This window comes from Dipodomys merriami, unplaced genomic scaffold, assembly GCF_024711535.1.
Source record: "Dipodomys merriami isolate MVZ:Mamm:240054 unplaced genomic scaffold, mDipMer1.0.p SCAF_5, whole genome shotgun sequence".
Taxonomy (NCBI): Eukaryota; Metazoa; Chordata; class Mammalia; order Rodentia; family Heteromyidae; genus Dipodomys; species Dipodomys merriami.
Window position 1 is genome coordinate 20,635,290 of NW_027206068.1, and position 12,716 is coordinate 20,648,005.

At 36.1% G+C, this 12,716-nt stretch overlaps 1 protein-coding gene across 6 annotated transcripts in view; it reads left to right on the forward strand.

Annotated features, from left to right (window-relative positions):
- The window catches only part of Etv1 (ETS variant transcription factor 1), a 98,526-nt gene extending 87,267 nt beyond the window's left edge, over nt 1-11,259 (forward strand). For all 6 annotated transcript variants that reach the window (XM_069996168.1, XM_069996167.1, XM_069996169.1 and 3 more), the window contains 2 exons: nt 5,623-5,724; nt 10,858-11,259. In XM_069996168.1, coding sequence (XP_069852269.1) covers nt 5,623-5,724; nt 10,858-11,079 — 324 coding nt within the window. In that variant the 3' untranslated portion in view covers nt 11,080-11,259. The remainder of the gene's footprint in view (nt 1-5,622; nt 5,725-10,857) is intronic.
- Nucleotides 11,260-12,716: the final 1,457 nt, after the last annotated feature.

Here is a 12,716-nt window from a genome sequence, read left to right on the forward strand (position 1 = left end):
AGACAGGCTTAAAAGGAACAGTGCCTACATTTAAAATTATTGTTGTATTGTGTGGGATTTCCAATTGAATGTCATACTACAGAGTTGATAGGAAATCAACCAGCACATTATTTATATTTACCATTTGCCCTTATTCAGAAGGTCTGGGCTACCAAGGTTTGTAACAGTGCATGTTATGGTCCTTAAGTGGGAGAAGAGAGATCTTTCTGCTGTATCCCAAATATTCTTTGAATGTTAGCATTGTTCTTTTAAATTAAATTCTTTATTTTGACAGTCTGATTTTACCAACAGAGTTGGAGAATATTTTAGGGACTGATATCAAGTCCAAGAGGGGCTGGGGAAGAACAGCTGTGGGAGATTAGGGCATGCAATAGTACACTTTTGACCAACTGTACAAATATCACCTTCACCTCACTCCTTGCCCAGCAATGCACACACAAATGGAATATTTCTATGAAGGGGGATTTCCATAAAAAATGTCTATTTTGAATTTTTAGTCTCTCCAAGATTAGGTTTATATTTAAGGCTATGATTGTTATTGTAGTATATCTATCCATGGCCTTATGAACCTCCTTGCAAAGGCGACAGTTCTATGACATTTTTGTGTCTCATTAAAGATGTTTCCTCTGTTACTACTCCAAAATTTACTTCCTCTTATATTAGCCAAGAAACCAGTGGAAATTTTTATATTTTTTTATTGTAAAAATACTGTACAGAGGGGTTACAGTTATATGAGTAAGGTAATGAGTACATTTCCTATTGAGCATTGTTGTCTCCTCCTTTGTTTTTCCCCTACCATCCCTTCCCTTCCACCTCCACAACTACATCCCTCCCCAAAAGTTGTAAAGTTTGTTTTCAACATACTGTCTTATACATCTCATTGTTAAATGGGTCAACCTGTATCCCTATTTAAACATTTTGTTTTTTCCCTTCCCCTTACCGAATTAGAGAAGTGTGTATGCAGGGCACCAACATCCAATACAGTGAAAACAAGAGTTACACCATGGAGGAGGAACATACAAAGAAACAAAACAAAATCACATGGTACATTATAAACATGTTAGAAACAACAGCAAAAGAGAAAACTAATATTTGTGTCCTTATCTTGGGGTTCATTTCACTTAACATCATATGCACATAGCTTTTGTGGGAAATGTTTAATTAACATGATTATGACCAGTTGTATTGGCTACTGGTTCTAAACACCTCAGCAGTGTTAAAAAAATGTTCAGCAGCACTGAAAATATTTTGAACTCAAAGTAATTGGTTTCATAAATACTAGCTATACACCTTAAATTTCATGTGTTCATTAATCAACATATTCAACATAATTTGTAAATGTACTCTAAATTATATAAGAGATGACCTGTTTCAGGATTAGAGATACAGCTCAATTGCAAGGCAATTGCACAACATTCACAAGTGTACAAGGCCCTGAGTTTAGTCCATAATGAGAGAGAGAGAGAGAGAGAGAGAGAGAGAGAGAGAGAGAGGGACAGAGACAGAGACAGAGACAGAGACAGAGAGACAGAGAGAGAGAGGAGGGTATAAAGAGGAGGGAGAGAAAAAGAGATAGGAAGAGGACAAGGAGCTAGTTAGTGCAATTTTGCTCATCCAGGTTGCATCAGTGCTCTTGTTGTACTAAAGAATTAGCTTTTTGGATTTTTGGAAGTGGCTCAAGTGATAGAGTGCTCTCCTTGAGTTGAAGAGCTCAGGCACAGAGTTCAAGCCCCACGACTGACCAAAAAGAAAAAAAAAGAGTTAGCCTTTCAGGGACACACACACACACACACACACACACACACACACACACACACACACACACACACACGGCTCAATGGGTATTTAAATTTTGCATGTGCTTAGAGTTCAATTTGACTGTTAAAGAAAATTAGTTTTTCTGCAGATGTACTTAAATGATGTAAGGACAAGACCCACAAAAATGTGAAGCATTGACAAACCAAGACTAGAAATACTTCACAGATTAGTTTCAAAGCTTCAATCAGATACTCAACAATGGCGATGTCATTCAGACAATGACTGTAATGTCTTGTTAAAGTTTCTTCTTTGGAAAGAGTTTGTGAAATCCTTTAGCTCCTTTACTACATAGGAGATCTTTTGTATTTATTTATTTATTATTGTGAAAATACCATACAGAGGGGTTACAATTACATGGGCAAGATAATGAGTACATTTCTTATCAAGCATTGTAGCCTCCTCCTTTGTTTTAAGGTGTATATCAGCACAATCCATCAAGAAGTCTCTAAATCCATCATGCTGGATTTACTCATAGGTTTCATTTCTTTGTATTTCATCTTTCAGTTTAAAATGATTTTAAATGACATGCCAGAATGGTGCTAATTATGTGCTTAGTGTGTTTGGATAACCTTAGCAAACATACCATCTTTAATATCCCTTTTTTTTGAGACATGCAAGATAATGAGGTATTATTTTCAAATCATTCAATAATCCTAGGGAAATGTCCCAGGATACAGTTATTAACACAGTTTATTGGCTGTTTCTTTTTGAAGTTTTGTATTTATTTTATTTTAGTTTTTACATCATGTAAATGTGTAGTTAATTTTATCATTAAGGAATAGGAGAAATGCCACTGATATTGCAAGATAATGTTTTCCTGATAATTTCAGTGCTTCTCTTTTAAACATAAATGACAATGAATAGAGTGCTTTCAAAACAATGAGGAAAAGCTGAGGAGTGAATAGTTATTGTGAAACTTCATCTGGACATAGCACATTGTGCTATAAAATTTAACTTAAATGAAGGAGTTATTTTAGTATAGCAAGGCAGAGTGGGGAGAAAAAAATTTAATAAGTGGGAGAAATATTTCCTGTTCTCCTCATGAGAAAGAGGAATAAAGATTCAAAATGATGGCTCTTGTCACCTGTATAATCTATTTTTTTTTTGTAGTACTGTTTATTTATTTATTTATTTTATTGTGAGAATATTATACAGAGGAGTTACAATGACATGGGCAAGATAGCGAGTACATTTCTTATCAAGCATTGTTGCCTCCTCTTTGTTTCCCCTTCCCATCCCTTCCCATACTTCCCACCTCCCCTCACCTGATCCTCCCCCCACACATCAAAGTTGTAAAATTCGTTTTTCCACATAACGACTAATAATCTTTGAGGTGGAAGAATACACATGGTCCTGTTGTATAGAAATTCCCAAATCCTCAGGCAATGCCTTTCTGTGAGTACTGTTTGCCATTTTAAACCATACAGTGTGATACAGGACTACACAAAACACAGAGCGAATACCTGTGACTTTAGGACTTTTCCAAGCACACCTTCCAATTCTCTGACTCTTCACCTCCCTTAAAATGTTTATATATATGTGTATGTGTGTATATGTGTGTGTGTCTATATATATTTTTTTTAACATCTCAAAGGACAGGAAAGATTTAGTCTCCATTTCCTAGTCTTAAAACTTCTAAAAGTAGGTGTGGTAGGAGGGAGCCAGTTGCAGTTTTATTCATATTTTAGCTCTTGGTTTTAATAACTGAGTCTTGCCATTTTAATATCTACTAATTTAAAGTTTCCTGTTTTCTCATTTATCTACCTACTTTATTTTCTTAAATATAGAATAATACTCATAAGACTAAGAATTAGCTACATCATAATTGGCAATCAAGTTCTGTAAAAATTACCTTTCCACATCTTTTTTAAAAATTATACTTCCTTCTTCAGAGACGACTACAATATAACTTTAAAAATTATTATGAGCATTTTTTAGGTGAATCCCACAGAGTTTCTAAGAAATAATCAGCTGTAAATAAATAAGAATACAGGAATTGCTATAATTTAAGAGACACTAACAACTTTCATATCCCTTCAAGGTTTAGTCACTCAAAGTTTCAGTGATGTCTGATACATTTTTGAAAGATTTTATTTCTTCCTGACACCTTTTCCTTTTAGTCAGAACATTTATGAAAAAACACATTGTTTAAATAGGGATACAGGTAGACCCATTGCAACAATGAGATGTACAAGACGTTATGTCGGAAAACAAACTTTACAGCTTTGGCGGGGGCGGGAGGGGGGGTGCGGGGGAGATGGGAAGGGATGGTAAGGGGAAACAAAGGAGGAGGCAACAATGCTACTTATTACCTTGCCCACGTAATTGTAACCCCTCTGTACAGTATTTTCACAATTAAAAAAAAAAGAAGTGTGTGTTTTATACATAAAGATGTGTCTGCACTGTTATTATTGGCTCTGATATATGGTCTTATTCCTGTTACATTCTACATCTCTTAAGAAAACATATTGATGCATGTAATTAGAGGACATTATAGCATCATTTAACAAACACAAATTAAGAGAAAAATAGAAAAGATATATGTTACTGAAAGAAAAAGAAAACCCTAGAGAAAGATTATTGTTAATAAAGAGGAGAGATAGAATGACCTACTAGAAAGCTATTTTATGGCGAATGGGATGTGGCTCAAGTAAGAAAGCTGCTATTTAAGCAAGTGTGAGGCGCTGACTTCAAACCCCAGTACCACCAAAACCAAAAAACCCAAAACTTATTTTTTAAGAAAATTAATAAAAAGGAAAATGTGTTAGAAAAACAACTTGGAGTCTCTTAGAAATAAAGAAACAGACACTACCCTACGTGATAATGTGCTCTTGGGGTTTTTCACAACAGCTGAGATTTTTTCTTTTGCTCAGCCTAATAAGATGTTGAAAGGAATGTCTTCAGCTGGGTTAGCAGAAGCAGGCGGTAGTATTCTGTACTCAGTGTTCCCCCAGCCCAATGTGGGGATGAGTGAGGGAGATTCATATGTTGAGGAGCAAGGTATTTTTTGTTTCGTTTTGTTTTTAAAGCCTTGCTAAAGAGCTTTGCCTTAATCAGACACCTTGCTTTGGTAAAACTACATATTAAAAAATGTTCGGAGGATTTTCACTAAACAACAAAAGTGGACATTCTACGCTCAAAGGTTTGCTTCATGGACTCATATCCATGGTGACCTTTTCCACTTCCTTCTTTCTTAAAGCATTCAATTACAGTCCCCAGAATGAATGTTTAATTCACCAGTTTGGTGCTGGCAACAAAATTTCATTTGGATGCTGCTTTAGGCAATGAAAATTATTTGTGGTTCATTTTGTTAATATGTATACTGTCTTTACTCCTATCCACACGGCCTCTCCGTTCTCTTGCACAGAACTGAGCAGGCTCTCTTTTCTTTGTTAAGGAGTCCTTCAATAAATCACAGTTACAAAGAGATCATTAAGCTGTTCTTAATCTATAGTTTTTGTCTAAAAACTAAGAAGGAAAAAGCAGTGTTCTCAGAATGGAAAACTTGCCTCATTTTGGTCAATTGCAGCTTGTTCATTTCCGTTGTAAACACACCCCTTATTTCCATTTTATTTATTTATTTTTACTCCAAAACAATAGTGACAAAGAATTCTATTGTGATAAGCACTATTTGCCTGCTCTAAACCCGGGCAGAGGAATTTCAGATCACGATGGTTTTCCTACTTCCCATCTTTGAACTGGACATATTTTGGTGGGGTTGAGGTAATTTATAAATGAATTAATTTCTGTGGAGTATGCCAAGTTAATATCTAACACTACAATATAATTCTGTTCTGGTGACAGGTGGCCAGGCGTTGGGGCATTCAGAAAAACAGGCCAGCTATGAACTATGATAAACTTAGCCGTTCCCTTCGCTATTACTATGAAAAGGGAATCATGCAAAAGGTGAGCAACTAGTCTATCATTAACATTCATTAAAATGTTGCACATTAATCTGTCCATCGTGCTTTAAAAGACATCTGTCATGGCAACACTGCAGCAAGGTTTCTAGTCATTCAAACACATACTTAGTACTTGGTTCTGGTATTCTAAGCTTCTCTGTTGACAAGTTCATAGGCACTGAAGACAGATGTGTAATAATTTTACACACAAAGCAGTAGTCTTTCTAGAAGTTTCCACTAGGTAACACATATATATATATATTTTTTGAAGATGGTTTTGGTGTTGATGTTGCATATGTTTCTCGAGGAAAACTTAATATTCTGTCGTATATATTTTTGAAATGCTTTTATTTGAAATGCTTTTATATAAAGAATCTGATGCAAATTAAAAAAACTTAGATAATGTAATTCCCCTTCCCTTTTTGGTTCTTCTGATTTATAAAATATTCAGACATCTCTTGCTCTTGTTAGGATAATAATCTTCTTTCTTGTTTCATATGTTGCTTGATTTTATCAACTCATAGTTCAATATCCTAAAGCACTCATTTAAAATAAATATTCAGCCTTAGTTTATTTTATATGAGTTACCTTTTCATATTTGAAAGTTACTTTTTCTTAAATAAAAAAGGAAGCGTAGAGAAAACAAATAAATGACTCAACATATTTGAAGGAGTTAATAAGTAAAGATCAAACACCTGGGGCTGGGAAGTTGGCTCAGTGGTAGAGCGCTTGCCTTGCATGCCTGAGGCCCTGGGTTCGATTCCTCAGCACCACATAAGCAAAAAGAAAAAAGCCGGAAGTGGCGCTGTGGCTCAAGTGGTAGAGCACTGGCCTTGAGCTGAAGAGCTGAGGGACAGTGCTCAGGCCCAGAGTTCAGGCCCCACAACCGGACCAAAAAAAAAAAAAAAAGATCAAACACCTTTATATTTGTTATTATGGCTCTCAGCTTCTAATGACATAATAAAAGTATTTATATATACTTTTTTTTTTTTTTACTAGGAATGATTTATCCAGTCAATGTAATTAGAGTATGAGTACTGTCGCTGACAGATCTTTTGGGGTTTTCACTTTATGACATAAGGAAGGGTATAACAGGCATACGTGCAAAGCTTTTAGTCTACTTGTAGCCAGCGTGACCAACAGAGGCTCTAATAATTTTTGCAGTCCCATTTATCCTTCCCCGTGGCTGGTCCCAGACATACTTGACATTCCTCCAGTGTGGTGAATCCCCAAACCTTGTCATCATTGTCAATATATGAAGCATTCTGAAAGCTAAGTTCTAGAAGTCAGTAAGAGAAACATAATGCCATTAAAAAAATGTTGCAAGATTATGTATTTCACTGCATAAGGAGAAATTCATATTACCATATTTGGTCTTTGACTTAAAACTGTATGTGGGAATATGTAGTATATATAAAAAAATCAAATATAAAACTGAAGAGTAAAAAATAACCAATTTAATCTACGCATGAGAAACATTCTTTATTTGTAGGTTGTGGGGCCTGAACTCTGGACCTGGGCGCTGTTCCTCAGCTCTTGAGCTCAAGGCTAGCACTCTATCACTTTGAGCCACAGCACCACTTCTGGGCTTTTCTACTTATGTGGTGCTGAGGAATCGAACCCAGGGCCTCATGTGTGCAAGGCAGGCATGCTACCACTGAGCCACCTTCGTAGCCCCTGAAACACTCTTAAAACCTCAATTTCTGTACATACAGAAGAAGAGAGAGATGATCCAATACAGCAGTGCTTTTGTTGTACCTTGTAGACAACAATGTATATGCTTCTCTTTCAAAATTTAAGATCCTTACATATCACCCTGCACGAGAATCAATTCAAAATGGATCAAAGACCCCAACGTAATACCAAATACCATGAAAATATTACAAGAATACGTAGGAAAAACTACAGGCTCCTAGGCACACTTCAAAACTTCCTAAGATCCAGAATCACAAGAAATCAGAGAAAGACTAGATAAATGTGATTGTACTAAACTGAAAGAGCTTCTGCATGACAAAGGACATAGCTAATTAAAGAGAAAGCTCATAGAACAGGAGAAGAATTTTACTGGCTATGTATCAGACAAGGGCCTCATATCTAAAATATACTAGAGCTCAAAAAATTAAACCCTCCAAAAATGAACTCAAAAGTTCAAATATCAACACCAATATTTTAACAGCAGTTATATTCTGGATGATATAATTATCTGTCATTGTTTCTTTTTGCCTAATTGGTCATTTATAATTTAGCACCTAATATTCTTGAGTTACTTTTGAAATTTTACAAATTAAAACAAGGCTTAAATACCTACTCCTCAGAAGCACAACCTTTTTATTTCTCTTTGTTCACTTTTGAGTCTCATAAAATTCCTGTCATTTCCATCTCAGTATTAATATATAGCCCTTTTCACATTGTGATACATTAATAATAAGGGAAGACATCATTTCTTCTCTTGTTTAGATGCCTCTTATTCTAAACACACAATATTTAGTACAAGCCAACAAATACAGTTTTATATATTCTGTATGTATACATAAAACATACATAAAATGTGTGTATATATATGTGTATATATAGTGTATATAGTGTATATAGGAAAGGAAAATGGAAGGCAATCCAGTGAGTAAAGGTAGTCTTAAGAGAATGGGGTTTTTTTTTTGGTATTTTTTTGTTGTTGTTTTGCTGCTTTGTTTTTTGTTTTATCCCCATGCTAGTACTGAGGCTTGACCTCAGGGCCTTGCTTTGCTTTTTACACTTATGGCTGGTATATTACTACTTGAGCAATACCGCTACTCCTGGCTTTTTTTTTTTTTTTTTGGTCCGGTCGTGGGGCCTAAACTCTGGGCCTGGGCGCTGTCCCTCAGCTCTTCAGCTCAAGCTAGCGCTCTACCACTTGAGCCACAGTGCCACTTTCGGCTTTTTTCTTTTTGCTTATGTGGTGCTGAGGAATCAAACCCAGGGCCTCATGCATGCAAGGCAAGCGCTCTACCACTGAGCCACCTTCTCAGCCCCAACCTGGCTTTTTGCTAATTGATTGGAGATAAGAATTTTGGAGATTTGACTGTTCAAGCTGGCCTATGAGCCAAAGTTCTCAGATCTCAGCCACCTGAGTAGCTAGGATTACAAGTGTAAGCCACCACCACCAGAATAAGGTTGTATCATCTTGAAAACATGTTATACATTTAAATTCCCCAGACTGAAAAGTTTTGCATTTAATACATCACACTTAATTTTAGCCATGTCTAGTCAAAAAAGATCCAGTACCTAAAACAGATATCTCTCTGCAGCTGCAAACTAAGCAATGTATGTTATAAAACCTGATTAAATGTTGAGATTATTTATTTATTCATTTTAAGCAATGAATGAAAAAGGGAGAAAGTAAGGTTTATTATCTCTATTTATTCCTGATATTGCTCAGGGCATTTGAAACAGTTCAGAATTAATTTCCCTTGAATAAAATAAATAGTAAATGAATTGTGGCTGGGATCCTCTGTTTACCACACTTTGTTTTAGAAACTTCCCATAGTCTCATAACTCTTTCTATCTCCAGTTCATCAGATAGGGATCTGAGGGCTAGTTGAAGAAAGATGTCTCATGTCAGAAACACTAATAGTCACAAATACTCTTACTGGGAAAATTTAGTTTACTTGAACTTGCTGAGATGGTTTCTTTTACTTAAACAAGATTGTTCTAAATCTGAGACTACAACGGGATTGTTTCAGGCTTTTGAAATCTCAAGCTGCACACACACACATACACAGACATACACAGACAGACAGACAGACAGACACACACGGTAGAGGAGGGAATCAGGGAAGGGGAGAGAGACAGAGAGACAGAAGGAGAGAAAAAGACAGAGAAGAGATTTACTGCCAAAATTAATGCAACAAATGTATCTGTCCACTACTGCTTTTCCCCAGACTTTCGAACCTCTCAACATTGTGCATTAATGGGAGATATGTTTATGTCATCCAAATTCTTTATAATTTTCTATAAAAGCATTACACTTCAAAATTTAAATTTGGGGCATGTCTCTCCCTACAAATTACACCACATGTCCTTTATTTCAGACACTTGTCACATCTTTTTTTTGCTCATTTCCTTCCTATGCTGTGTGTATTTTAGATTCTTTTCACTATTTTTACACCTCTTACTTCAATTTGACACTTTATATACATCCTTAAGTTCCATCTTTCTTGACTTCATTTTTTAAAGCGATGTTCCTAGAATAATGCTATCCTCTTGATCTATCTTTCATTTAAATAGGGCTATATATCTATTCTTTTTTTTAAGATGAAAAAAACAATGCAAAATAGAAAAGGAAGAAAAACAATTTTACCTTGAGAATCATTGAATCACCCATCTAGTCTTATCAGGAACAAAACACATTTTTCTTTCTGTAGTGTAAGAAGTAGTGGTGTTGTTATTTTAATACTCTCTTAGAAATGTAAAGATAGAAACACCATACCTTAAAGATACAGATTTTTAAATTATAGATATCTCCCTCAAAATAAAGTAAATTTCCAAGTGTGAAAAAAATTTCTGAAGTGAAATGATTACATTAAAATCATCACTCTACCCCTCCCTCCACAAAAAGTTAACAGCCTAAGTTCACCTTGATGTTAAAAGGAGAAAACAGCTGTTTTCTACCCATATCTGAAATAAATAAATTATTACTCAAGGTCAATAATTTTGTGTTTCCCTTAAGATTTTGATCTGCTTGTTTTATTTTTGCTGTTGTGCCAATACTGGGGCTTGAATTCTGGGCCTGCATGCTATTAGCTTTTCACTTGAGGCTTATGTTCTACCTCTTGAGCCACAGCTCCGATTTCTGGCTTTTTGGTGATGAATTGGAGATAAAAGTCTCCAATTAATTAGACTTTCCTGCCCCCACTGGCTTTGCACCATGCACTGCCATCCTTAGTTCTCAGACTCCTGAGTAGTGATCATGGTGATCACGCCACTGGCACTGGACTGTTTCCTAGTTCCTAAGTGAGGGTTGTGTTTTGTTTGTTGAGGTTTTGGGATAAGTGTCTCTTTTCTGGTATATTAACTATGTTTTCCACTCCCTTTCCCACCCCCTCTTCCCCGTGCACGGGGATGGTGAGGATGGGTTTTTCTCTTCCACGTTACACATTAGGTGGCTGGAGAGAGATATGTCTACAAATTTGTGTGTGATCCAGAAGCCCTGTTCTCCATGGCCTTTCCAGACAACCAGCGCCCACTGCTGAAGACGGACATGGAGCGTCACATCAACGAGGAGGATACGGTGCCCCTGTCTCACTTTGATGAGAGCATGGCATACATGCCAGAGGGCGGCTGCTGCAACCCGCACCCCTACAATGAAGGCTACGTGTACTAGCACAAGTGACAGTCACGCAGGGTGGCCCTCCTCGTGCTCCTCCTCTTTCTGCAAGATGCAGAGAATCACTGAGTTCTCTTCAATCTCTGTGTTATTTTTGTCGTTTGTATTTTATTTTTTAAATAAGAATACAGAAAATAGGCTTTTCCTGTTACATGATTCTATGGTCTGTTATGGACTGCGCACTTTATTTGTGGGTGGGCGGGAGGGTTCTAAACATTTATTCTGTGTAACAGGAAGAAGGTGGGTGAATAGGCAGGGGATGTGGTGATTCCTTTTTACTTAGGCTAGGGATGGGTCTCCTACTGGTTTTAAGGATGATGAAGCTCTATCATGTCTCTTTGATTTCATAATAACATAAGGTAATGTTCATTTTTCTCTAGTTATCTATGGTACAGCTCATTTGGCGCGTGTAAATATCCACTTGGAGACTATTTGCCTTGGGCATTGTTTTCCCCATCATTAATGAGTCTCTGCAGGTGTACAAAAAATATCTACTGTAAATGACAGTTTAATTGTTAGAAATGACTGTTTTTGCACCTCTTGTAAAAAAAAAAAAAGGCATTTAGTGACTGCATTTGTCATTTTTGTTTTGTTTTGTTTACTTTCTCTATGACTTGCAAAAGATAACCATAAAAATGGTTCATTCTCTTTGAAGTTGCATATTCACCATGACTATATGTGAGGGGAGGCACAAGATGATTTTGGACTCTGGCTTCTGAGTCACAGGCCAGCAGCATTACAACGATCTAATGCCACCTTGCCGTTTAGGTACAAATCATCTTTTAAATATTTTGCAGCCCATTTCAGTTGACTACTACATGTCATGGTCCTTTGTATTCTTGAGTTAACTGTTAAATCTGGGATCACACTGAAGCAAAAACAAAAAAAAAAAAAAGAGAAAGAAAAAAAGAAAAAAAAACCTGTCTCCTTTCAGTTCCTTCAGTGCATAAATACATTATTTAACCAGTAAGAATTAACTGTACTAAATCACCTATTATGCTGTTCTCCTTACAGCAAGCACTCTGTAAGAAAAATATCCACTACACTAAATAGGTACTATAGTAATTTTTTTAGACATGGTACCCATTGATATGCATTTAAACGTTTTACTGCTGTGTTATGTTGATAACATATATAAATATTAGAGAATGCTAATGCTTCTGCTGCTGTCTTTTCTGTAATATTCTCTTCCATGCTGAATTTACTATGACCATTTATAAGCAATGCAGATATAACTACAGATAGCATTTCAGGACAAAATAGATGACTCAAACCATTTATTGCTTAAAAAAATAGCTTATGCTATGCTATGCTATAAAACAGCTTTTCTGCACAGTGACAAATGAAGAGTAAGCTTCAGCTTGCTAAGGGAAACTGTGGAAACTTTTGTGATGTTGGCAAAATGGAAAATTATTCACAAATTGTTCAAGGACCTGAGGAAGTTGCTGTGTGTCGTAGTGCTGGCACTGACCATGATCTGTCATCTCGGTTGGGACATTCCTATGTGATTGGGTTGTTTGAGAGAAGATTTAAAGATCTGGAGTTTCAAACATTTTGTTGTTTTGTTTTTTTGTTTTCCATTTAGAGAAAATATTAAAAGCAGGAAATGTTGTTCCATTCACTCTGAAAATTAA